This window comes from Microsporum canis, genomic scaffold (genome assembly GCF_000151145.1).
Source record: "Microsporum canis CBS 113480 supercont1.4 genomic scaffold, whole genome shotgun sequence".
NCBI lineage: Eukaryota > Fungi > Ascomycota > Eurotiomycetes > Onygenales > Arthrodermataceae > Microsporum > Microsporum canis.
The window spans coordinates 318,813-342,545 of record NW_003299166.1 but is presented as its reverse complement, the minus strand read 5'-3'; the positions used below and the strand labels follow the sequence as shown (position 1 = coordinate 342,545).

At 47.7% G+C, this 23,733-nt stretch overlaps 12 protein-coding genes across 12 annotated transcripts in view; 6 read left to right on the top strand and 6 right to left on the bottom strand.

Moving 5' to 3' along the window:
* Positions 1-173: 173 nt before the first annotated feature.
* MCYG_04104 (uncharacterized protein) lies at positions 174-1,596 on the top strand (the record flags this gene model as incomplete). The annotated part of the gene is made up of 7 exons (XM_002846321.1): positions 174-422; positions 483-669; positions 721-831; positions 896-1,222; positions 1,284-1,382; positions 1,447-1,470; positions 1,538-1,596. The coding sequence occupies 7 exons, from the start codon at positions 174-176 to the stop codon at positions 1,594-1,596; spliced, it is 1,056 nt and encodes a 351-aa protein (XP_002846367.1).
* An 819-nt stretch (positions 1,597-2,415) lies between these two features.
* MCYG_04103 (LysM domain-containing protein) lies at positions 2,416-3,891 on the top strand (the record flags this gene model as incomplete). The annotated part of the gene is made up of 3 exons (XM_002846320.1): positions 2,416-2,628; positions 2,694-3,001; positions 3,090-3,891. 3 exons carry the CDS (start codon positions 2,416-2,418, stop codon positions 3,889-3,891), a joined length of 1,323 nt encoding a protein of 440 aa, XP_002846366.1.
* Positions 3,892-4,447: 556 nt separating this feature from the next.
* MCYG_04102 (uncharacterized protein) lies at positions 4,448-6,626 on the bottom strand (the record flags this gene model as incomplete). The annotated part of the gene is made up of 5 exons (XM_002846319.1): positions 4,448-4,951; positions 5,017-5,127; positions 5,199-6,099; positions 6,172-6,485; positions 6,540-6,626. The coding sequence occupies 5 exons, from the start codon at positions 6,624-6,626 to the stop codon at positions 4,448-4,450; spliced, it is 1,917 nt and encodes a 638-aa protein (XP_002846365.1).
* A 347-nt stretch (positions 6,627-6,973) lies between these two features.
* Positions 6,974-9,177, top strand: MCYG_04101 (pentatricopeptide repeat protein; the record flags this gene model as incomplete). The annotated part of the gene is made up of 3 exons (XM_002846318.1): positions 6,974-7,069; positions 7,225-7,848; positions 7,921-9,177. 3 exons carry the CDS (start codon positions 6,974-6,976, stop codon positions 9,175-9,177), a joined length of 1,977 nt encoding a protein of 658 aa, XP_002846364.1.
* Positions 9,178-9,418: 241 nt separating this feature from the next.
* On the top strand, positions 9,419-10,998 carry MCYG_04100 (dual specificity phosphatase; the record flags this gene model as incomplete). Its single annotated transcript, XM_002846317.1, has 3 exons — positions 9,419-9,439; positions 9,480-9,564; positions 9,650-10,998. 3 exons carry the CDS (start codon positions 9,419-9,421, stop codon positions 10,996-10,998), a joined length of 1,455 nt encoding a protein of 484 aa, XP_002846363.1.
* Positions 10,999-11,430: 432 nt separating this feature from the next.
* MCYG_04099 (small nuclear ribonucleoprotein) lies at positions 11,431-11,947 on the bottom strand (the record flags this gene model as incomplete). The annotated part of the gene is made up of 3 exons (XM_002846316.1): positions 11,431-11,598; positions 11,681-11,872; positions 11,927-11,947. 3 exons carry the CDS (start codon positions 11,945-11,947, stop codon positions 11,431-11,433), a joined length of 381 nt encoding a protein of 126 aa, XP_002846362.1.
* A 120-nt stretch (positions 11,948-12,067) lies between these two features.
* On the bottom strand, positions 12,068-12,749 carry MCYG_04098 (uncharacterized protein; the record flags this gene model as incomplete). The annotated part of the gene is made up of 3 exons (XM_002846315.1): positions 12,068-12,340; positions 12,377-12,563; positions 12,661-12,749. The coding sequence occupies 3 exons, from the start codon at positions 12,747-12,749 to the stop codon at positions 12,068-12,070; spliced, it is 549 nt and encodes a 182-aa protein (XP_002846361.1).
* Positions 12,750-12,959: 210 nt separating this feature from the next.
* On the bottom strand, positions 12,960-14,403 carry MCYG_04097 (conserved hypothetical protein; the record flags this gene model as incomplete). The annotated part of the gene is made up of 4 exons (XM_002846314.1): positions 12,960-13,418; positions 13,481-14,008; positions 14,076-14,142; positions 14,201-14,403. The coding sequence occupies 4 exons, from the start codon at positions 14,401-14,403 to the stop codon at positions 12,960-12,962; spliced, it is 1,257 nt and encodes a 418-aa protein (XP_002846360.1).
* A 964-nt stretch (positions 14,404-15,367) lies between these two features.
* On the bottom strand, positions 15,368-17,472 carry MCYG_04096 (monocarboxylate permease-like protein; the record flags this gene model as incomplete). Its single annotated transcript, XM_002846313.1, has 7 exons — positions 15,368-15,646; positions 15,884-15,941; positions 16,041-16,421; positions 16,483-16,686; positions 16,870-16,994; positions 17,106-17,230; positions 17,301-17,472. 7 exons carry the CDS (start codon positions 17,470-17,472, stop codon positions 15,368-15,370), a joined length of 1,344 nt encoding a protein of 447 aa, XP_002846359.1.
* Positions 17,473-18,807: 1,335 nt separating this feature from the next.
* On the bottom strand, positions 18,808-19,508 carry MCYG_04095 (conserved hypothetical protein; the record flags this gene model as incomplete). The annotated part of the gene is made up of 2 exons (XM_002846312.1): positions 18,808-19,440; positions 19,494-19,508. 2 exons carry the CDS (start codon positions 19,506-19,508, stop codon positions 18,808-18,810), a joined length of 648 nt encoding a protein of 215 aa, XP_002846358.1.
* A 709-nt stretch (positions 19,509-20,217) lies between these two features.
* On the top strand, positions 20,218-21,161 carry MCYG_04094 (conserved hypothetical protein; the record flags this gene model as incomplete). Its single annotated transcript, XM_002846311.1, has 3 exons — positions 20,218-20,466; positions 20,563-20,910; positions 20,988-21,161. 3 exons carry the CDS (start codon positions 20,218-20,220, stop codon positions 21,159-21,161), a joined length of 771 nt encoding a protein of 256 aa, XP_002846357.1.
* Positions 21,162-22,479: 1,318 nt separating this feature from the next.
* The window catches only part of MCYG_04093 (cylicin-1), a gene marked incomplete at both ends in the record, with an annotated part of 3,241 nt that continues 1,987 nt past the window's right edge, over positions 22,480-23,733 (top strand). Inside the window, 2 exons of the mRNA XM_002846310.1 lie at positions 22,480-23,449; positions 23,512-23,729. Of these exons, the coding sequence (XP_002846356.1) occupies positions 22,480-23,449; positions 23,512-23,729 (1,188 nt within the window). The remainder of the gene's footprint in view (positions 23,450-23,511; positions 23,730-23,733) is intronic.

Below are 23,733 nucleotides of genomic sequence, written 5' to 3'. Positions count from 1 at the left end.
TGTGGATAACGGTATATTTTTTGCGCTTTTCACTCGGATAAAAAGGGTCAACCAACTTTAACAATATTTCGTTCAATATGAGGCGATAGGCAACAATTCTCAGGCTCCTGTCATTTTTTATTCATTCGTCCCAACCTCGCAGCATTTTGCAGCGAGCAAAGCATCCAGCTCCCATGGCAACACCGGTTCTCAATTATGTCAGGGTGTTCCTGGCCCTCGTCTTCTCCATTTTCTTGTTACAAGCCACTGCTACTCCTATCCATGGTGAGAATGGAACGGTGCCAGAACGAAGCTCGAAAATCCTCGGAGAGCAATACCCCAATTTGCTTGGAAAGAGAGCTAGGTTCGATGTTAATCGTCGTAGTTGCTCATCTGAGCAAGTGGCCTTATTGGACGTTGCGAAGGGAGATGCAATTGCAGCAGTAAGCTATTAACCTTGATGAAATTTGCCTTGATTTCTGCAAGACTAATGCGTGATATAGATTAGCCGGACGATTGAGCGCACAAGGGACCTTCTTTCAATACTTGAAACTAAGCCAACTAAGAAGAGTAAATTCCAAGGCTCGAATTATGTAGCACTCGCAACATTTGAAGTCTTCTTTGGCGGGGTATACTTTAGGGACGAGAAAAAGGACGCGCCTGGCCGTGCGAGAGTGAAAAGGGTTTTAGGTTAGTCTACTGAGAAGATGAATTAACGAATCATCTAACGCATATCTACAGATTTTGCGGAAAGACTTTTGGGTGGCATTACTGTGTCTACAGATTCCCTTGTCTCGATCTGGTGCGGTGATGATTGGCTACTTGACGAAGCACCAGAGGGCCACAAGAAGCGTAAGCGTTATACCCAGAAAGGTTGCTAAACATCAGACTCTAATGGCCAAGATCATATGTGTAGTGAAGAAAGGTTATGTTTGGATTGACCTCCCCGCAGAGATTGGAGGCCAAAAGAAGCTAAAGGCTGGCGGTTGTAACCAGAACAAAAGAGCCCTGGGAATCACGACTGTGCTGGACGGCGCCGATGTTCTGACATATTGTCCACTCCTATTCTCATCGATGAACGAACCAAAATATAAGAAATACAATCCGTCTTTGAGGTCGCTTGTTGACACCAGATTTCCCGAAAAAAACATGAATCTGGAGGAATTTGGTCTCGGAAATCCTGTCGTGACCACAATCCATGAGTTCAGCCATTGTAGGCAGATAGTTGGAGATTTAAGACTAGGTATTCCGCACAACAGACCTCGAGTTGATAGAATGTTACCGAAGGCTAATCACAACTACAGTTGATGTGATTGTTCCCGATACCACGGAAGCGGCATATGACTGGGATTTGGTGAAATTACTAGCAGAAAAAGACAGCGATTTGGCCTTGAACAATGCGGGTAAGTGTATATACTCTCAGCAGAGTAATGTATTTTTCAAACGGCTGCGCTAATGATATTACAGATACTTTTGCCCTCTACGCAGTTGGTGAGTTGCTACCTATTCGCAACCAAGAGTCCATAACTACGAAATACTTTACTAACTCCTTCCAAAGCAATGTACTTGGAGAAGAACGCCTGGTTCAAGGGATATTCCGACAAACCACCAAAGTGATTCTCATACGAACCAAACGCTATGCTGGGCTTATGTATGTTACATACGAAATATCTATTGTAGCATATATTCTTTACCAGAGGCTCGTCTGTAGAGAAGAGGCAAATATATGAAAATCTGTCTTTTATTGTTATATGCTGGTAGCCGCTAAAGGTCTCGCGTATCTCTGACTTAGAAGTCACCCTCCTTGAAAAGCGGCGCCCTTCGTCAATCCACAATAGGTATTCTCTCTTCACATGCTTAGTTTCGTTCAGAGACCACCTTCTGTGGCAAGTCTGTCAATAAATGCGAGATATTAACCGTTGGCCAAGTGGGCCGGGTGGGTAACTTTGCGAAATAAATGTCAAAGTTCTGCTATCGAGCTAAAAAGGCGTCGCCGCGCTAGTTAGAGTTCAAGGCGAACTCTAACTACTCCCCTATTTTCGGGAGCAAGGCTTAATAAAGCCCGGGAACCGCTGTCTTTCAAGGATCTAGTTATCCACTCCAGACAAAAGTACTACCACGTTGTTTGTGGTAGTATTACATTTGGAGAACAAATACATGGCTGCAGGATAGGCGGGGCATCGATTGCAATAGGTGCTCTAATATCACATAGTTTGCACAGGTTCCTTCGTCCAGGTCGGAGCAGACCGGGACGCACTGGGTATTCGGGAGCCATGAATGGTCTCAGTTACCTGTTGGAAGAGCGCACCACGGCTGCTTTTTGGGTAGCAATGGCTGAGAGAATATAATATATATATGTATCTCTTTCTGCTATGTCTCAAGTTGGTTCACAGGACGCGGCCATCATCATCCCAAAAACTCTGGGTAATGCCTACCATGATTTACAAGTTCTTTATCCACGCCCTTGCCTTCTCACTTATTGAAGGGGCCGTAATCAGACGATGGTCAAACGGTGACACTCCAGATGGAACTGTTGACCCTGGTGCAGCTCAAGGCTGCCAGTACTGGGCGAACAGTATCAGCCCTAGTGATGAATGTGGAGCTATATTAAGCTACTTCGACATCACCGAAGAACAATTTCTCGCTTGGGTTTGTCCTTATGATCTTATTCCCTCCAATCCCTATAACTTCACGCTCACATAATGTTCCTCTAGAATCCTTCTCTGGGAGATGCCTGCGAGTCGAGGCTTGAGGAAGGCCATGCGTATTGCGTTGCAGCGCCACCTCCAAAGCCAACCCCGTCATTCCCCAACCAGACTTCCACAACCGGTGATACCACTACTACATCGCCATCGACACCCACGTTGACACCCGCATCCCCGACGTCAACAGTACCAAGCCCTACACAACCGGGTCTAACCCCTGATTGTACCAAATTTTACAAGGTGAAGCCTGGTGATAATTGCTACGACATTGCTAAGACCAATGGGATTTCCCAAGATGACTTTAATGCCTGGAATCCGTATGTATACTGATTTCTCTTCATCACACCTACATGTGAACCATAATGAGGCCTGGAAAACATATTTCTAATACTAGAGACTTAAAAGTGCTGTCGGCGACACCTGTGCAGGCCTTTGGGGTGGTTACTACGTCTGTATTGGTACCAAGGCAACTGTCCCATCCACTATCAGTACCACCACAGCTCCAACTTCAACTGGTTCCCCTGGTCCTTCGCCCACCCAGCCAGGCATAATCAATACTTGCACGAATTTCTATCAAGCTGTCTCTGGCGACAACTGTGATGTGATTGTCAACCAAAAGTTCAAGACCTTCACCCTCGAAGATTTCATTGCCTGGAACCCAGCTGTGAAGTCTGACTGCTCTGGCCTTTGGAGAGGATATTACTATTGCACTGGAGTGCCAGGAACTCCCACCAAGCCCATTACAACCAGCACCCCCAAGCCTACGGCCAACCCAATGAACCCCCAGCCTCAACAGCCAGGAAGGGTCAAAAACTGCAACAAATTCTATCTTGTTAAAAGCGGGGATAACTGCTACAGTATTGAGCAGAAATTCTCCCTTTCACATAACAACTTCGTGAGATGGAACCCTGACGTAAAGGATGATTGCTCATCACTCTGGCAAGGATATCACATGTGTGTCGGTGTGCAAGGGCAACCAACGAGGACGTCTACTGCCTCCGCACCGCAGCCGACGGCCCATGAGCCCCTATACCCTGGTACCATCAAGGAATGCAAGAACTACCACCTGGTAAAATCAGGTGATACCTGTTGGTCACTTCAGCAGAGCTACAATCTTGACGAGAACAAGTTTAAAACGTTGAATCCAGTTTTGGCATCGGATTGCTCGAAGTTATGGTTAGGGTATTATATTTGTGTGTCAGCATGAGGGGTTTCATTTACGGCGCTGCCCCATGGTGCCTCTTCTGCTTGGAAAATATAATTTTAACCTTATGTCAGTCAGTATCAAAGTCATAACGGCATAAAATGGCTTACGAATTCCGATTATGGGGTGGAGATAAGAATATACGAAGTACCTAGCATAATTAAATAGCAAAAAACAAAGGCAAAATGGCCGTCTTCCTATACCAGTCCCGGCGTCGTTCACTTCGTCTCATCTTTTCATGGCAAATGCAGGTAACCAAATTTGAGTAATCATGGAGTATAGCGTAACCACGGTGATCGAGTAATCCGTTGATCAATCCATTAATTAATCGGAGCATTGCAATTCGTTGCAATATCACAGCCTCTGCCGCAGCCACGCAAGGTTAGTTACGTGATACTGAAAAGTCCACATATCAATGGCGTCTTCTTTTTAACTCTATACTCTATTGTAGCAGTAAATATCCTTAACGTATGCTCGCTATATTTACAATAATACGGAGTACAAATGGTATAATTGATTTTGGCGGTCTAGATGGCCGTAAGCTCGAGATATTATCACCTTAAGCTAAACCCATCATTCTTTTTAGTTCGCTCCTATGGAAAATCATATATGGCTCACAAGCAAGATTCGTCAACAAGTCCTCGGAGTCTGAGTCTGAGTCTGAGTCCGAGTCCGTGTCCGAGTCCGAGTATGGCTTGAAAACATGCATTGGCACGGAGGGCCGTAACGGTGGATAACGCATTGCCTTGCCTATTTGGCCATTTGGCATCCTTCGGCAACGATACATGACCTCGCCCACCGCAGCTTTGTAAGGTACGTCAAATTTATCCCAATTTCCTATCGCGAGAGCTAGTGACTTGAACTCTAGCACTTTCCCTTGCGGCCAGGAAGGGTTCCTCACTAAGTCACGCTTCTGGCTATCTATGTGGCTGAATATGGACTCGATCCATTTCTGGAAGGATATTTCTCCAGGAGGATTTTCAAATTCAAGGTTATATGGTAGGTGAATTTGTAAGTGCTCAAGGCTTTGATGCCGCGAGATAGAAGTAAGCAAGTCGTATGGCTATTGAAGATATACAAGGTTAGCTAAGAGCAACAGGTTTTCCATTAAATATATAATTGACATACCAGACACCCACGAGGATCCAAATCAAATGCGAAGTCGTAGACATTAGGGAACCACAGTCGGATATTCTCCATATCCTCAGCATGTAGATGCTGGTCTATTTCCGTATAAGCCTGGAGGTTAAGCACTTGTTAATACAAGGGATATAGAAAAATCGGAAAAATAAGAAAGAAAGGGGACGAACATAGTGCTTCCTTGTACTTAGATAAAATACAAAGTTCCGTAGAGGAGTAGAGGGATATCCCAAGCTTGGTTCCTCTTCATATATCCTCTCTCGATTAGGAAATGGGTTCTTTGAATCACTCTCAATACTTTTATAGTCACGGCAAGTAACTACTAGTAATCTAAACTTGAGGGTTTGGAGAGAATTCCCATGGTAGGTATATAGAGTAGGTAAAACCGATTTAGGAACGTTGAAGGATATAAATGACCGGAGTCTATAGATACCTTTTAAAAATAATTTAAGAGGTTCTGCAATAATACCCTTGTCAATTGGGCTCCGGACTCGTATTTCAAATGAGGAGAGATTAGGTACGAGTCCAGTAAAGCACTCTATAAACTCTCGAGGGCTATCAATAGCCAAGACAAGGTGTTGAAGCCTCCCCCAGTTTGCACACTTAGACCATAGAAACCCTTGGCCAGGTAGAAGGTAGACAAACTGTAACTCTAGCTTTTTCAAGGGAGGGAGCCTGTCACTCGAGTCTAATGTGAATTTCTCCAAAAATTTGCTGCGACCTTTCTTTGTCCGTTGAGTCAACTTTAAGTCCTCTAGATTGGGACAAGATCTTATCAATGTTTTGGCAGCGGTGGTCCCATTGGCATCATCATCATCATCACTATACTCGACACCATCGCTATCATCGAAGTCGGAATCGGCATAAGTGCGGGCAAAGGCGGTGTCCCAGGCGTAACCAAGCGAAACCAGAGAACGCGAGCAATATATCTCTCCTTCCCTATTCTGGAAGTTTGGTAACATCCACATAGACCATGGACCTCCCACGATAGATAATCGACAAGATGGCCAGTATTGGAGGAGACGTTGGACAAATCGGTCATTCATATCTTCATAAGAATGCAATACCCGTCTATATTGGATATTTTGGTAAAAGATTAGCGTTTCAAACAAACAAATAGCGAAGGTAGTTTAAATAATATACCTAAACTCCTTCAAATTTGCCTTTCCTTTCAACTGGTCCAGAATCTCTATCTGCGGAGTTTCATAGAGACGTCCATATACCGTATGCTCTGGCAGGACAATTGCCTGTATATATTGCGCTATGGCACTGTTCTCGTTTAGGACCCTTAATAGCCCTTGGCCAAAACTAGTTGAGTACTCGAGGACGATGGTATGATGGATTATGGGAGCGGCCAAGCTATAAAAAAAGCGACAGCATCGACTAGCAGATTTTAGACCTAGATAGGCCACACTCTCCTCCTGCCATTTTACGGCATCTTCGTCGAGCTGGGAAACCTTGGAAAGCTCAGCTTAGCTTCCCAACCATACAGTCAAGTAGAATGTACGTACCTCTTCAAATATCCTGAGCCAGAGCTCCACAGGGAGCCTACTTTTCATAGTAGATGCCAAATTCGCGGGCTTTGTGACGGCGGCCATCCTTCGGCAGCAAACAGTGTTTTTCCAAAGAGAGATGCTCTCCAGCTCGCTTCGAGGAGCCAAGTCAGAGACTTGCCTGGTATATTACTCAGTATACCCAGAGTTCGGCCTAACTAACTACTTCTTGAAGGACAACCCTATTACTGTGACCCATTACGTTATACCCACCTATATAGCGTTATTTGGGTGCATTATTAGATGGTTTGATCCTGGTCTACAACCGCGAGATATCAGGTGTGCCACAGGGAAATACGCGTTTTCTCAACCTCAGAGTTCTCGAGCCAAAGAGTAAGATTTACGCGACAAAAGATCAGGCTTAGACAGAATTTGCGACTCTTATCACAGAGATGTCTCACGGCCATGTCGTCTGGCGAGGCGTTGGTGTATCCTATCCTGATCATCACCCTGATTCGTGGGCTAAAGAAGAGACCGCTAGGGAAAAGGTGGGTAATATTCGAATTAGTGCGTGGCCTATAAGGTGTTGGTCAAGATGTGGTACAACCGTAATATTACTGGATTTTCGTCGTATCATGGTAGAATAATTATCCGCGATTCCGCTATGGTGTTAAGCAGAAAAGCTGGGAGAAAAGTTGAATAGCAAAGCATGTCGACCAGAACTGTGGCCATAGACGGGCTATGGCTTTGCTTTCGACCTTCTCTAGGCCGTCTGTTCTCTGAGCCGACCAGGCAACGCTTCCCCTTTGACGATGCCATTTATTCGCCGCGCAGAGCTTTTCACAGCTCCCCCAAGTGCCCGTTCGCTCCGACATTCAACCTGTTGACGGTAGCAGAGCCTACCGGTTCCTCAGTACCAGAATCGGGTGGCGAAGAAGCTGGTCAGAGCAAGAAGCCTGCCGGCCCCCAGCCGAGTCTTTCTCCCAAACCACACAGGCGGCTGAAGCCAAAGGAGCAGAAGACCGTCCGGAAGCTGCTACGGGAGAGCAAATTACCCTCAGGTCTCAAGCAAAGGACAAACGGGAACCTGGAAAATACGCTGCAGAATGTTGTCGAGAAGTGTCCTAGCCATTCTGCTGCCTTGGAGGTTGTTACGGAGCTTGTGCGAAACAGACATGTTCGCCCGGAGACTCGCCATTACCGCGCAATGATACTGGCGAATACCCAGTGCATCAAGGGGTCAGCTAAGCAGGTAGAGGCGCTTCTGGATGATATGGAGAAGAATGGAATAGTGGCGGATTCGGGGACTCTACATGCGGCATTAAAGGTACGTCTCCGTCTTGTTGAATCTCTTTTATTCGTGAGAATATTGACTTATGGCCTTGCTGTTTCCCTTTAGGCGCTGGCGGTTCATCCCGATTATCTGCTTCGATCCGAGATTATTCATAAACTTCGAGAGAGGTGGCTATCGCTTAGCCCTGCGGGCTGGCATAACGTCGCAACGGGATATATTCGAGAAGGACAATTTGAAATGGCGCTCGAGACTCTGGAGCACATGAGGCTGCAGCATGTGCCTGTTCAGGGCTGGCTTTACTCGCTTCTCATGTACAACCTTGCAGATTATGGGGAATTCGATGAGCTCTTGCACATATTACGATCAAGAGTCGAAGCTGGTCTGACCTTCTCACCAAATTTATGGCACCATTTGCTGGACGCCTCTAGTGTTGCGATGCATGCTGAATTGACTCAATTCATCTGGGAACAACAGGTTGAGCTGGGGCATTTGAATCCTCCGTACGGTATTTGTGACAATGTCCTTGCCATCAGTGCGCGAACGGGTAACAGCCGGCTAGCAACTTCGGTGTTCAAAGTACTGGGGAAGCGTAACAGTGTGCTCACATTAAATGACTACGAGTCACTCGTTGACACTTATGTGGAGGCTCATGACATTGATTCGGCCATCCGTATCCTTTGTACCATGGGCAGCAGCAGCGTTGGCATCAAGGCTGGCTCTACTCGAACGCTCTTATCCCATTTCATCATGGCTAAAGTGGCGCCGACATCTGTCTGGGAAACCTTTAAACGACTGAAGAGAGACGAAGATTTGGAGATGCCTCTTCCCCTGGTCAACGTTGCGCTTGAACTTTGTGCCCATCTAGGCGAAGTACAGACGGCTTGGGATTTATATCGAGAACTTCATACCCTCTGCTCTTCTGGAGTGGAAACATCGACCTTCAACATCTTGTTCAGTGCGTGTCGGGGGTCGAACAATGCTGACCTGGCCGGTTTCTTCGTGCAGGAGATGATCCAGATGAAAATCCTCCCTGATCGCAAGACGTATGAGAATCTTATCCTACTATGTGTCGAGCTCTCCCGCTTCGAGATAGCTTATAAATATCTGCTGGAGATGGCCGGCTCTGGATTCGAGTTGTCCAGACAGGCAAAGCAGGATATCCGCGAAAAGTGCCACGGGCAGGAGGATGAGCACGCTTTCAAGCTTCTGCATGACTCGGCTGTCCGTAAACCAGCTTCTCGAGGCATCATCAGGCCCCATCGTGTGCGGCGGGCTTTCTCTCTACCGGTCAGTGGGAAGGGAGCTGTGGCGGAAGAGGAGAGAAATATGGATGAGACCGCCCCGTATCCTCATAGAGACTAACTATGGATCCTACCTTGTATATTAGTTAATGTATTATATAGCCAAACCATGTAGCGTCCATCAATCTATACTTCTATATAATCCATCTCGACTTTTCTTATAAGCCAAGAGCCAAGCGCCAAGTACAAGGAGAAACACGAGTGACATCATCCCGCGTCCTTCTTTTCATTGCTTGATTAACTGTTAAATATCTGGGATGATGATGGTATGTTAGGCCAGAAGCCGAATTCTGAGATACACAATGGTGAGTGGTGCCCAATGCGTGTGTATGGCAGAGATGTGCCCGTCTAATGTCTGAATAGGCGTCCTTTCTGCGGAGAATCGTGGCAGGTCCGCGAATTCATCATCCTGAAGCATGTCTTGACTTGTGCTACGTTACCGATGACAGTGAGTAGCCTCTATATTTTCAGTATCAACGGCCAGTGTGAACCGCTGTCAAATTTACCTGGTTACACTAACTGGTAGCGTGCAGTTATAGCGACATCTGGCCCGTCGTCAACGTATCCTAAACGCGCGTACCGAAACCCTACAGAAGACCTCGTTCGTTTCCTTGACTCAAAGCACGGAGAAGACTGGTCGATTTTTGAATTCCGTGCTGAAGGGACTGGATATCCTGATGACGAAGTCTACGGGCGTATTCATCATTTTCCATGGCCAGACCATCATCCACCCCCATTTGCTTTGATACCACCGCTTATGGCCAGTATGCGGAACTGGCTGAACGGCGAGGGAAAGAGTAGGAGAATTGCGGTGGTGCATTGCAAGGCGGGCAAGGGCAGAAGCGGAACTGTTGCCTGCAGCTATCTTATTAGTGAGCAGGGCTGGAGCGCAGAGGATGCAATGAAACAGTTCACGGAGCGCAGGATGAGAGCTGGATTCGGTGCCGGAGTGAGTATACCCAGCCAGGTTCGATGGGTGGGCTACGTCGAGCGCTGGAAGAACGTGTTCAACAAGATATACGTCGAACGCCCTGTTGAGATTGTTGAGATTCATATCTGGGGGTTACGAAAGGGACTCAAAGTCGATGTGGAAGGGTATGTGGATGAAGGTCGGAAGATAAAACGATTCCACCGGTTCGGTAAAGATGAATTCTTCTACCAGAACGGCAGCAGTCCTTCGGGGGATCCTTCTTCTACCCGAAAGGAGGAGGAAGAGAAAGGGGTGGGCAAACAAGATGTTTCCTCTTCAAATGCATCTTCTACTCCGACCAAATCTGTCCGAGACGTCACAGAGCCAGAGAACATGATGGATGCCGCTTGGTCAGCCGTCGCTTCTGTCCCAAGCGATGCAACGGAGAATGTTGTTATCCGGCCCAAGAAACCAGTCATCGTGCCTACGTCAGACGTCAATATCGACTTTGAACGACGGGCAGCGGTATCATACACAGATTGGTCGATGGTCACCTCTGTCGGCCATGTCTGGTTTAATGCCTATTTCGAAGGTGGCCATGACCACGATTCCGGAGTATTCGAAATTGACTGGGACACCATGGATGGGATCAAGGGGACCTCAAGGAAAGGGATAAGGTCGCTAGACCGTCTCAAAGTTGTTTGGCGGTATCATACGCCTCCTGGAGAGGATTCTGCAACGGCCAAAGGGGCAGAAGCTGGTGTTCCTGGTGCTCCACCGCCTGGCAAGGTCATTGCTGAACCTGGTCCAGGAGAAGAAGTGTCAGAGGGTCAAGCTGCCGATTGGCGTGGACAAGAGCAAAGCGCCGACGACGGAGAGAAGAGAGAACTGTTAGAGCCAAAGCGCCCACATGAAGACAGCTATCTAGAGCAGAGTGATTCGGCTGCCACCGATTCCAAGCCGAAAGCATAAACTAGACGCAGGGATGGTGTTGTGGATCGGGTAGGGAGGATATGGTATATATGTTGCAGGTTGCCCTTGGCTTTGGGGGTATATTTTTATTGATATTGAGATGATTTCGGGTATTTGCGTATATATAGCTATGGCTTAAGGATGGTATGTATAGATAGAAATTATGAGGCAATTTTTTAGTTTTGGGCTGTTCTGTTTATATTAGCCTCCAAACGGAGCCGCATTTCTGAGTCAATTCCGACCTATAGTACACATCTTATTCTAAGCCGTATAACTCCTGCTATCCTTGATCTCACAAGTGGATGCGCAACTGTAGTTAAGTTGTTTTGTGATAGTCGTCGATCATGATTCGATAATATTTTTGTTTATCTGATTGTGTGCGTTCCCATGTCGAAGAAATAATTTGAAAAGTGCAGTATCACGGCGGCCATCCTATCTTCCCCTGCCACGTCCCCTTCCACCACGACCGCCTCGCCCACGGTCACCTCGTCCTGAATCTCTGTGTTGTCTATCACCACCACGACCCCGCCCTGATTGCTGACTCTGCTGTTGATCTCGTGCTAAATCAACGACTTCTTCGGGAACTCTAAGGTATTTTATCTATGAAAAGAGACAGGCCCAGTCAGTTCCACTGCCCAAGACTTTCAGAATTATGCCGACTGTGGATAGAAGTTGAACATACATTGTTCCCCCTGACGTAAACCTCTGGTAATCTGAAAAAGCGGTCGCCCTCGGGACTTGTCTGTACCACCTCCTTCAATGTCAGGTTCATCCAGTTGTCGCAGTTCACAAGGTGGCCGTTCAGTGTCTCTCCATTCTTCAACTCCACGAGCATTGGATGGCCTTGTGCCGCATTCAAAAGACCTAGTGGTAGCTATATTTAAGAAAAAAAAGGGTTAGTAGTGTAATAAGAGAAGAACAAAGTAACAGCTGGCGCAGCCCGTACCATTGTAACATAACAGGATATGGTATTGCTATGGATTGAGGGGGTTTTGATATGGCCTTCTCGACGACAAGAGCCGTTCGCGGTGAAGTTCAGGGGGGTAATCAAACAGGCTGCAAGCCCGATTCAACAGTCTGAGATTATTTCTGGAAGGGCATCCAACCCTTTCGTTTCTTGTGTCTGTTTATTATCATCAACTTTCTTCGTTCCATCAAAAGAAACCAAAAAGCCGCGATGCAAGGTAGAATCACGTGATATATAGCTGTTAATCTTGATTTGCTTATATAAGCGTAACCCATAAATAAGAAAAAAGTTTTTCGCGTTTTCTTTTCTCAACTTCAACTTCACACGAACTCGAATCAACGCTCTTGCTACCTTCGAATCGGCCTCACGAGTGGTCTATTGGTGCTATAGCGGGTGCCACATACACTCGGCATTGACAAACTTGTCGTGGATGCCCCAGATGGTGGTCGAATAGATGGATGGTACTCGAGCTTGGAGTGTGATGTGAACTAATATTGAGGAGCAGGTGGCTTTGTTGCCAAGTCTAAGCATTGAAGTCTTGGTGATCAGTTGTTGCTGGAATTCGACTAACACAAGCACACCAGGGGCATTAGCAGCTCTAAACATGACTTAGAACATAAAGGAGTTTTCCAGAAGGTATGGTGATTTTCAATTTTTCTCCTATGTCCATTACATGATGAATACAATACACAGACCTGATCCGAACATTTAATGTGGATACAGCATTGTTGCCTTCCTTCTGACACCATGTCCCCTCACCAAGATTATCATTCAAGATCATCATTTTATTCAGTAACTGACGATTTAAATTATAGGCAATCAAATAAACTCGAGCTTCTTATATAGTTAATGGGATCAATCTGTTATCATTACTGATGATTTTTTTTCTCTATTGCATAAAATATTGCTTTATAAATTTCTCAAGGCATCGTGCTTTAACGTCCATATACAACCCGGCTTTCATCCTCTTTACTCCATCAGCCACGCCCACCTTTTAACCAGATCTGTGTCCTTCGGCGATGGGATTCAAGTACCTCATGTGCCGCTTCATGAGGAATGTGGTATGACTCTGGTGGTAGTGGTTGCCAGGGACTTTCAAACAACCCCATTTTTTCAGTCTGTCATAACTCCACATAACATACCCCCTTTCGCGGAGAGGAATATGCTCATCGGCCATCACAAAATCACTACTGGACAAGTTTAAATGTGTAATCCCCCACACCTTTATTGGGCCCCGATGTCCACGTATATTAGGTGTCTGGATAAGGCGCTTTATTTGCTCATCACTATACTTTGATAATGGAACACGGTCTGTGAACCATAATTCATGTGGTTTAAGAGCCTGGTCAATCGAGGCTAACTGAAATCTGCGATGGGCATTTAATAATTCTAGTCGACAGTGATATTTCTTCGTAACACGGAGACGATGAATGAACATTAACCCCAGCGATATCTAGATAAGTGCATTAGGGAGATTAAATTAACAGGATGGACTTAGATAGTGCAGTCTATAGCCGTTGATGTCCCAGCCTCATAACCTTCGTTAAATGGAATATCCGCTTCACCCCATTCCACGTCGTGTGCAGCAACATCATTGTACACTAGAGACAAAGTTGTGAGAATCCGTTCTTTCAGGCACTCACGTTCGTCAATTAACCGCAGGAGGAAATCCTGGATACAGGCAACCTGCTCGTTCTCCCACGGAGCGAAACGGTCAAAGAAAAGCTTTGAATGGTCCTTGAGAGGGATGGTTAATTGTCTATGTCTTTCGCCGCGTGGTTTTTCTGTCCCCTGGAATAACTTCCAGTAAAGCTCAAATCTGTAGAAGGCCCGCAGAATACGATAACTCTCTCTCTCGGTAACAGGCCACGGACATTTCTCTTCCACTCTGGTGATGGGATGCTTAGAGAGAGCCCTACGAGCAAAGTCACGGGCAAAGTTATTGACAAGCCGATTGTAGTCTTCCAGCGCAACGGCCTCACTTAAGGAGAGATTTGGCCTTGGTATCTTCTTGAGTGATTCAAAGTAATCATCAATAAAGCCCTTGACAATCTTAGCGTTCGTAATTGGGAGTTTTGAGGATTAAGAGTGCGAAAGTTTCGGGGATCACATCGTCAGGAATACTTGTCCGTAGTATCTGCTTGACGATTCTACCTGGTTGGTATAACACGAGGTCTCTGAATGAGCGGCATGACGCAGCAGCGGATTTCAGAATGCGGAAGCAGTCAAGTTGGCAGAGGATGGCCTCCTGTATCTCCGCCGGGAGGGAGATCAGAGTCAGGGGCCCCTTCTGGCAAGACCGGACCAGGAGTTCGTTCATTGTTGATGAGCTTCAGGCTTCTCTCAAAATCCCTTTCTATCGCCTTTTTAAAGGTGTTGCTGGATGTCAAGTCATCTATATAATATGTAGCTATGCGTGACTCACCAGTTAGTCTCATACGGCCAACAATAAGCACCAGCTTTTAGTTGCATAAAGGTGCATCAACCACAGTTAAATCTCCTTTTTGCCATTAGACATCTGTTCGTGAAGATATTAAACTTAATTGGATGTAAATACATATAGAGTAGTAATTAAAACATAAAATAATAAGGGGATTAGAAGCTTTTTCACATCCCTGGTTATATCTTCGAATATAGCTTTGGGAATAATGATATCATGCTCGTTGGCATTTTGTAGTACGTAGCCAGCTATTTTGGCAAATAGTGCAACCATATCACCTATATCTTTGGTGACTGTGTTGGGATAAGAGACATTAACCTGCTCCATAACTGCTGGTCGCAGTGAAGAGCGCATCACTCTCTACTACTCCGGAACCTCTCACCCTTTAAAAGTGATATGCGGAGATTGACGGTTGACTTTATTGTTAGCACTGTTTGTTTATAATCCTATCGTCTCTAAGCAACCCCTTGCAGCTATAGTCTGTTTAACTTCGGTTTCGGATATTCCTGTCTCCATTGTTAAGATAGGCCGGTCGCGATGTGTCAATGTAAAGCTGCTGTCTGGCTTTTTGACAGAAGTGCTATTGGTATTCGTTGCTTGACCAGCTCCAGTGTGAAAATATCTCTGCCAGGGTTTCCTCTTTCCTGCCTCCGAGGAAAAGTATACCATTTGAATATTTGCAGTCATTTTTGGGCCTTTATCCAGATAAGTTTTGTCAAACTCTTCGAGGATAGTACGTGGTATATCCAGTACTATAATAAAGTGGCTTTGGGTATCATCTAAACAGCACGGATTCGCCCCTGGTTTCTATTCAATCCTTGAGTTCATTCATATTGTGTATTTGATCTGAGGTGTTCCCTTGGGGGGTCCGATCAAGAGCATAGAACTAACGTGTGGCATTTTCCTACCAAGATGCGCAATAACGAATGCTTCAAGCGGTGTCTTGTGTCTATCGTTTGAGGCTATGTTATCCGTCCCTGCCCGGAACCTATGGAAGATGTAGATAAAGACGGGAAAAGGCGCCCTTCCTTGGCTGTCCATACCCCCAAGCTGGCGTTGACCGCTACAAGGGTCCGCTTGGAGAGTGCCTCGCATCTGGCAGCAGCAGCGTCAGTAGGGACCAGTGTTTGTACGGTCTTGCCTATGACCACACTGGTCGTTACGTAGTAAGAATTCTGGACTTCAGTGGGTCTTCCTCTTGTTTCAGCATTCTGGTAATGCCCATAGCTTGCCACGGCTTGCTATTGGCATTAGGGAACAGAACGTGAGCTGCAGAGAGGACTGCTGAAAGATAGAAGATGAGGAGGAAGATATTCTACTGCTGGGTGGTGACTGTTTTTATATCTTACAAGACAAAGAAGTGACTGGTGACGGCTTGATGACTAATAAAAATTACACCGTTGGGCCAATGATACAGTGAATAGCGGTAAATACAGTATGAGGCTCAAGTATCACTAAAATACTCGCCGTCAAACTACAACCATGAAGTGTTTCTCAACGAAGTTCTGACGTTTATTACATTTATACTCCGTCTTTCTTTATTATTTCCCGTTAACTGACTACACCTCTTAGACTGCTTTGGCGAGAGAATATCCACCGGTAACGACCCTTGCAAGGATATAGAAGAACACGCACCCAGCCATCATCAGGCCAGCAAAGACCTGTAAACCCCAGTACGCTCCATTCTGCTGATTCAAGATTGCACCTGCAATCGGGTTTCCTGTGAGCGTTGCGATGCTGACACAAGTGAAGAGAACACCCTGGCGGACTCCAATCTTGGTTACGTCCGCGGAGATCTGACTGAGCAGGGCTGGTACCATGCTCACAAAGGCACCAGAGAAGAAGCCATATAGCAGGCAGAAGACTATATATATGGCTGCGGAACCAGGGTTAGTAAGTGTGCCGGGCAGCCAAAGGGCGAGCACTACAATGGTAGAAAGCCCGCACATGCCGATCATCACGTTGAACCGGCCCCATTTGTCGCCCAGATAACCCGGTAGTATTCGACCGGGTAGACTAAAAGGCGAGTTAGCCTAGTGAGGAAGAATTATTTATAGAATGCATCAGGATAACCTACCTAGCGGCATTTAGTATCGTGAGCATATACCCGGCCAAGTCACGGTCTACTCCGCCTGTCTGCGCCTCCAGGATGACATAGTTGATAGGCACAAAGGTGGCAAAGAAACCAAGGCAGGAACCCGTTGTGAGCAGGAAAAAAGGCAGCTCCGTGAATGGGTTGATATAATCATGAAACCTGACAGGTCGAGGAACGGGTGCGACCCTAGACCGAACGGTCAAGTTGGATATAACCAGCAACACGAATACTAGGAACCCAGAGACCCTGAGGGTCCATCCAAATCCGATATTGGGTAAGAGACGGGACAGTATGATGGGAAATATGACTCCGCCGAAAGAAGAGCCACTAGAGACAAGCCCGAAAGCCAGAGCATGTCGCTTGTCAAACCATGTTGCTGTCGATGCGATTGAAGAGTAGAACGTGAGGCTTGCGCCCAGCGAGCCGCATATACCCTGGGCAAGCATGAACTGATAATACTGACTGGAGATGGACGTCATCATAAGCCCAAGGACCTGAAGGAATGTGCCGACAAGAAGGAGCCATTTTGGCCCGTAATTGTCGAATATCTAGTTCCCGGTGGGTTAGAAGTGGCTGTTTCGATGAAAAGAAGTTGAGGTGCGTACCCTTCCTATAACAAGGCCTGCGGCGAAGAGCACGAATGGCTGCAGGGATAGGATCCAAGAGATGCTTGATGTAGAGTAGGACTGCAGCTGATGCGATTGATAGTACTCCTGGAAAACCCCGATGGCTTACACAGATGCTCATGTCAGTGTAACTGTGTAATACCTAGAGCGAAAAAAAAAGAGAGGCCAGCTCACAATTGACCCAGCCAAAGCCGCAGAGATTGGCACACCAGGCGCCGACAACGACTGTCCAAGCACGGAGGCCTCGATCTGTACAACCTGCTGCCTCCAGCTGAACTGGCACTTCATCTGCTGTTGTAACTGTCACCACTTCGGGCTTGGTTTGGGGCGTAGATGGTGCACCCATACTAGTCACTTGTATAGAAGGCCAGGCAACTAACGGGTAACTGGGTGGTTGTATCAATTTTCTATAGCAAGGCCCAAGGTAGTTAATTAATTCGATCGCGCTCCCTTCCTCTCAGCCCTGGGAAGAGGGAGGACTGACAGGGAAGACGCAGGCATTGAGAGACCAGCAAAGTCTTTAGTTTATTGGCTGGTTCTCCTTTGTTCGAGTCTTGCTAAGGTTCTCGGTCGAGTCATGTCCGATGCAGGAAGCTCATCAACATGACACTATATTTTCAGGCACATAACTGATAGTTAGGATCTTGGGGGATGAGCAGAGACTCGAGATGGGGCACTCTCCTGTTGTCTTGTATCTACTTATGTCTTATCTACCGTCTATTCGGAGTGTTAAGCCAAGGCTTTCTCGGGAGTTTAGCCGGGAAAGCCAGCCGAAATTCCGAAAGTAAGAGCTTAACCTTCTATGTGGCCTGCAGAAGAAGGCCCTACATCTACCCCCTCGTCCTTGTGTCTGGTACATACGAACATAGGAAGTGGAAAACAGAGCTTCCCGTCCGCTCAGCTGTACTTAAGCCACTTGCCGGTCGGTTAGTAGTTGGGTGGGTGACCACCAGCGAATCCCGACTTTCGTATGTTTTTTTGGGCTTTTTTTGGTGTTTTGCGGCTTGAGACTCTGAATAAGACGAGACCTTACTATGCAGGGTAGCAAACGAATATTGCATGCTCATCTAAAGTATTATATCGTTGAATTAGTATCGCCTGCAACGGAGATGAACAGAAGAAACGCACCCACGATACTATGAATGTGAGATGGACGAAAAAGAGCATGCTCAAGCGCCCGACGATGCACTAGATAAGCCACGGATATCTATTTAAGCCACACCTTAACTTTGAATTAAGCAGCCGTACGTTTATCCAAGAATAAACATGTGTTACACACTACGTCGTATAAATTTAGCATCCATAAGCTGTTTGACCACTGGATAGAGCATTTCATGGTTCGAGCCCATCGCTTGTGGATAATAGTGGAGTGAGGACCCTTTCGGGCCGTCCCGCTCGGCTAAAATTGAGCGGAGAATAACTTCACCCTTCTGGTGGTTTTGGTCTTGTAAGTGATTTCTTAAAACTCCTGTCGTGCTGCGCAGCTGAACGGACGTTGTCGTTCACTTGAGGAGCACAGCCAGAGCGCATACAGAATTGTTTGGCTCATAAGCGATGGCGCAAAAAAATTCACAGTTGGTCACCAAGTCTGCCGCCTGCTCTCGGACAGCGTTTGATTCCATAGCCTAGCATATCCCTGTAGAGAGAAACTCTCGCTTCCAGCAGCTTGTGATGGTAGTACCTAACAAGAGTCCCTCGGTATTGGGGAAGCACTCTTTTCAAACAACAAGCCGATAGACCCATCATCAAGTTCTTCATAGGGACTCCGACCGGCCATAAGTTCGTACAGAGACGACCCCAGTGCAAACAGATCCGACTGCACAGTACTATCAACTTCGGGGTCCCGAGGGAGATAGTGGCTCGGCTTCTCTAACCCCAACGCCAGTTTGCCGTCGAGCCCCAGACCAGGCTGGGGGTCAAAGCCTGACGCATTGAAGTCACTCATCCGGGCAGTAAACGTCCCATCAAGTAGCCACTGATCAAGTCTAATATCAGCATGCCTCACTCCCTTTGAGTGAACATAAGCGATGCCTTCTATCATCTGGTATGTCCAGCCCTTCAGCGTCGTCTCGGTGATGTGTGCACGATGCCTGTCGACATATTGCTTCAGATTCCCATTTTCATAAAACTCGAGATCGATGAAATCTTTGCTGGGACTGACGGACAAGCATGTGGTGACAAGTGGGTGAGGTCCCAGAATCAGGTACACCCATGCTTCACAACGACATGTTTCCATATTCTGCTCCGTAATCCCAACATCATCGAGGCCAACGTTGGAAAAAAAGCTTCCAGAGAGACGGAAAGGTAAAGGTTTCTTAAAATAACATCGAGATAGGGAAGCGCGGTGGCGCTTGGCGGCAAACTTACCGCGGACCTAACCATTCGCCGTTATATAGATTAAATGGTTATTCATTTTATACGATGTTAAGTCCTCTAGTTATCACTATTTATGTCATTCTTATATATAGCTCTTTACTGGACTGTCTGGCCCCTGAGGCATTAACATTTGCTCCGCTGTGTAGATTGAAAATTTATATATTGATAGTGACCCATATTCCCTGAGGTTATGGTAAGCAGGGGATGCACATGTATAACTATGTTATACTTAAATTGTGTTGTTATACTTGGAGTGCTATGCTCCGAAATAGATATTATGCCCTACTTTTTGACATAGGATGCCATGTCCTTGGACAGTAGGCAGAGAAAGAAACCTCACTTAGAGCTTCTATAGTATTTTGGTGCCTCCTGTAGAAGACTCTACTAGAAGTGTTTCTCCGACAGGACAGAAAGTGAACATAACCTGCTCTGACTGACTAGCCTCTCTGTCCACTGTTCTGCCTGCCCTGCAACTGGAAAGTATCTTTCTATTTCTTTATTCCCCCAGTCAAACCTGAGCTGGGCTAGTTTTAGGTAGTGTGTTGTTTTCACATCACCTAGGACTTTTCACACTCCCCCCCCTATTTTCTTCCTCTCACCCTCTCTCTTCTTCCTCTCTTAACTCTTTTTCTTTTATACAGTTTCTTGATCAGAATCTCAGCAAAATCATCATCAAAGTCTTCCGGTTAAGCTGCCACTCTGATATCACAACAAGATGGTTGACTTTACCCCCCTGAACGAGGTGGAGACCGAGCCCACGGACGTGAAGATGGAAGACGCGAGTGAGAACGAGCTTTCCGAGGAGGAAAACACGACTCCCACCACCGAGTCGTCTCAGGAAGCCTGCGAGGCCGACGTGAAGCTTGAAGTCGAGGGAGACCAGACCCCCAAAGCTGCCAAGGGCAAAGGAGCCAAGGGGAAGGCCATGAACGGCAAAAAGGCCAACGGGCCTGTCAAGGAAGAAGTTCGTCTCTCTCTTTATACGCATACATACGTACATATATACATGTATATATGTGGTGTGTGCGTGTGTGTGTTCACGGGTATAGCTAATGACAAGAAGGAGGAAAAAACCCCCGTGACGCCTCGCAAGAGAGGCCGCAAAGGCAAGACAGCCGGTGAAGGAGTCGGCACCGTGACGGCCGAAGAGGCTGACGACGAAGCGGAGACGCCTTCGAAGAAGAAGCGCGGGACCCCCGGCAAGGGCACCCCCGGCAAAGCAGGGAAGCGCGCCCTGCCCGGCTCCCTCGAAGAAGCGAGCGAGGAAGACAAGATGATGCTTCGCATGAGGGACGAGGAGAACAAGCCGTGGAGCGAGATCAGGGCCGCATGGGAAGAGATCACGGGCGAGGCCGTGGGAGGCAGCACCCTGTCCAACCGGTACCAGCGTATCAAGGCGAACTTTACCGTCTTCAGCGCCCAAGATGTTTGTCCACGTCCTTTCTTTAGCTATGCATGACTGCTTGTACTGACGACGGTGGCTAGGAGGCGAAGTTGCTGCAGGTCAAAATGGAGATCGAGGAGAAGTTCGAGAGCGAGAAGTGGTGCCGCATCGCAGACGCCATGGAGAGCGCAGGTGGGAAGCGATACCCTGCCGCTGCCCTCCAGAAGAAGTTCAAGGAGCTGGGCCGGAAGAAAGGCACGGGAGCAGACGAGTAAACTGCATAACGATTTGGGCGGTCACCCTCGACCTTTTTTTTACATGTATCACTAATCACAAAGTACTGGAGATAGCTAGCTGGAAAGACCAAGAGATTTGAATGTTTGCGATTGAACGCTTGCAAGTTCTACAGCGTGTCACTGCAGCTCACCTGCATCCTGTAGGCCGATCTCGGAGTATACAGAAGTTGCCACGTAGAGCAGAGCAGAGGTATCTTGGGAGGTTCAGTGTACGATCGAGGAGTGCCTTGTCAGCGTCTACTTATGCTCAAGCATGTACAGTACAAACACCATGCTGTATAGTTGTATATCGTAGAGGAAGGCGGGCCAGGCCTTGGACATGACATGGAAGCATCAGCGGACAAGGGGAAGAAAGGGAGGACGAGGAGGCCCATCGGGTTGGCGCCAGGCGCTGCTTGGGGCGGAGGGAAGAGCCAGTCAGGGCATGCTTAGGCGTGGGTTAGGCATGGCTAGGCTTTGCTTCGGGGCCAAACTCTGGCTCTCTTTAGGCTTGCTTAGGGCGACGCTAAGGCGAGGGTTTAGGCATGCTCTAGGGGGGGCCTTCAAGGGGCATGCCTGGGGCGTGGAGAAGGCGGGTCGCAGCTCCACCGACTCCAGCTGGAGCCTGGCGATGACAGTCAACAGACTCGTCCTTGACACACGAGATGCCTGTATACTTGGTTATATGCTTACGGAGACTAGACAGCTGGATGCCCTCCATATACTGTGTGCATAGTCACAGCCAAATCACGGAGGATAAGTGTTTGTATAAGTCCAAGTCGCGATCCTTGCCGGCGCCTGCAGCTCCACCGGCCGTGGTTTTTTTTTTTCTTTTATTTGCTTTTAGTTAAAGAAAGGCCGCTAACTGGCCGCTTCACTTCTTACGCCGTCACCAACCAAGTCAGCTTCCTGTCCTGCTTTCTCGCCTCGCATACCCTGGGAACATCAGGAACATCAGCATCTCTGTCTGCCTCTCTTGTATCGGTAATATCTGGCAGTCGTTTTGGTCCCTTGTCTCCTTCTGGCTTGCAGGCTGACCCTGACTCAACAGCTTCGTATACAAAACAGCTTCCCTGTCAGCCATCTTCAGCTTGACAACTGGCTTGTCAGATATTAATACAAGACATACATCTCTGTCTTCTCACCGCTACTGTTGCCTGCTGCCTGCTCTGGAGCCTTGCGAGCGCGTGAGTTCGTGGGCCTCGAGCTTTGTTGAGCTTGGTTGAGCTCTCTTCTGGCCGTTGCTGCCTGCTCGACCCATACATACACACATACACACACATATATATAAAGCCATCACCTTCGTCTCTCTTCCCTCATGGCTGGCTCAGAACCTCCCCAGACCTCGACAGCTGCCTCTTCCTCCATCGACGGCTCCAAACGAGACACTCCTGCTGCAACACTGACACCTTCCACGCCCTCGACCTCCTCAGCCGTACCGGACGACGCCAACACCGCCAGCATGGCAGACAAGGGCGACAGCCTCGAGATCAAGCAAAAGGACCGCACGACGGAGGCCCTGGCTGCAAAGACAGACGTCAACGCTTCCCTGACCACGGACGGGACGGCTACGGCGGCCTCCAGGAAGCAGTCTGCCTGCGGTAAACATAGTAACACCCATTCCAAGTCGGACAAGTCCAAGAAGAGCAGTAAGAAGAGTAAGAAGAAGAGCAAGAAGAAGAAGAAGAGCAAGAGCAAGAAGAACAAGGTCGACACAGACAGCTCGTCGAGTGACAGCAGCAGCAGTGACAGTGACCTTGACGAGGAAGACGACAGCAGCTCAGACTCGGACTCGTCGGACTCGGATACCAGCTCAGAGTCAGACTCTTCCGACTCGGAGGCCGACCAGAAGAAGTTGAAGAAGAAGAAGAAGAAGAAGGCCAAGGAGCGGGCCAGACGGCTAAAGGAGAAGAAGAAGGCTCGTGCTCGCAGACAGGAAGAGACGGAGGACTCGTCCGACAGCGACGACGAGGACTCCTCTGACGCAGACCAGACGAAGAAGCAAAAGGAGAAGCAAAAGGCGACCAAGAAGCTGGTGAAGAAGCTGCTCAAGCAGCAGGCCGAGCTGGAGGAAGAGGAGGAAGATGTCAACACTACCAACAACAACGGACTCACCCGGGATCAGAAGCTCGCCCAGCTGCAGCAGATTCAGATCCGGAACATGAGGAGGTTCAGACGGGGGCTTGTCGATCCGCCGCCTGTAGACACCACCGGCCAGCGCCAGGCCAGGGCCAAGGCGAAGAAGGGCAAACGAGCCTCCAAGGTTGCCTTTAAGAGAGTTGATCAACGTGAGTTCTCTTAGTCTCTGTTTATCATCATACCGTATAATCATGTCTAACGTCAAATATAGTATGGGATAGCACGATCCACAACTACAAGCTCACGGAGACGGTGAAGGACCCCGGCGCAGACGAATGGGACCAGTACATCTTCACCGTACGACGCAAGTTCGACTGGGAGAACAGATACACCGATACCGTCGTCGATATCAAGAGTAAGCCGCTGCGAGATGCCCTCGCTCACATCATGGACGGAGTCAAGGGTGTCAGCCTGGTCCAGGATACCCCCGTCC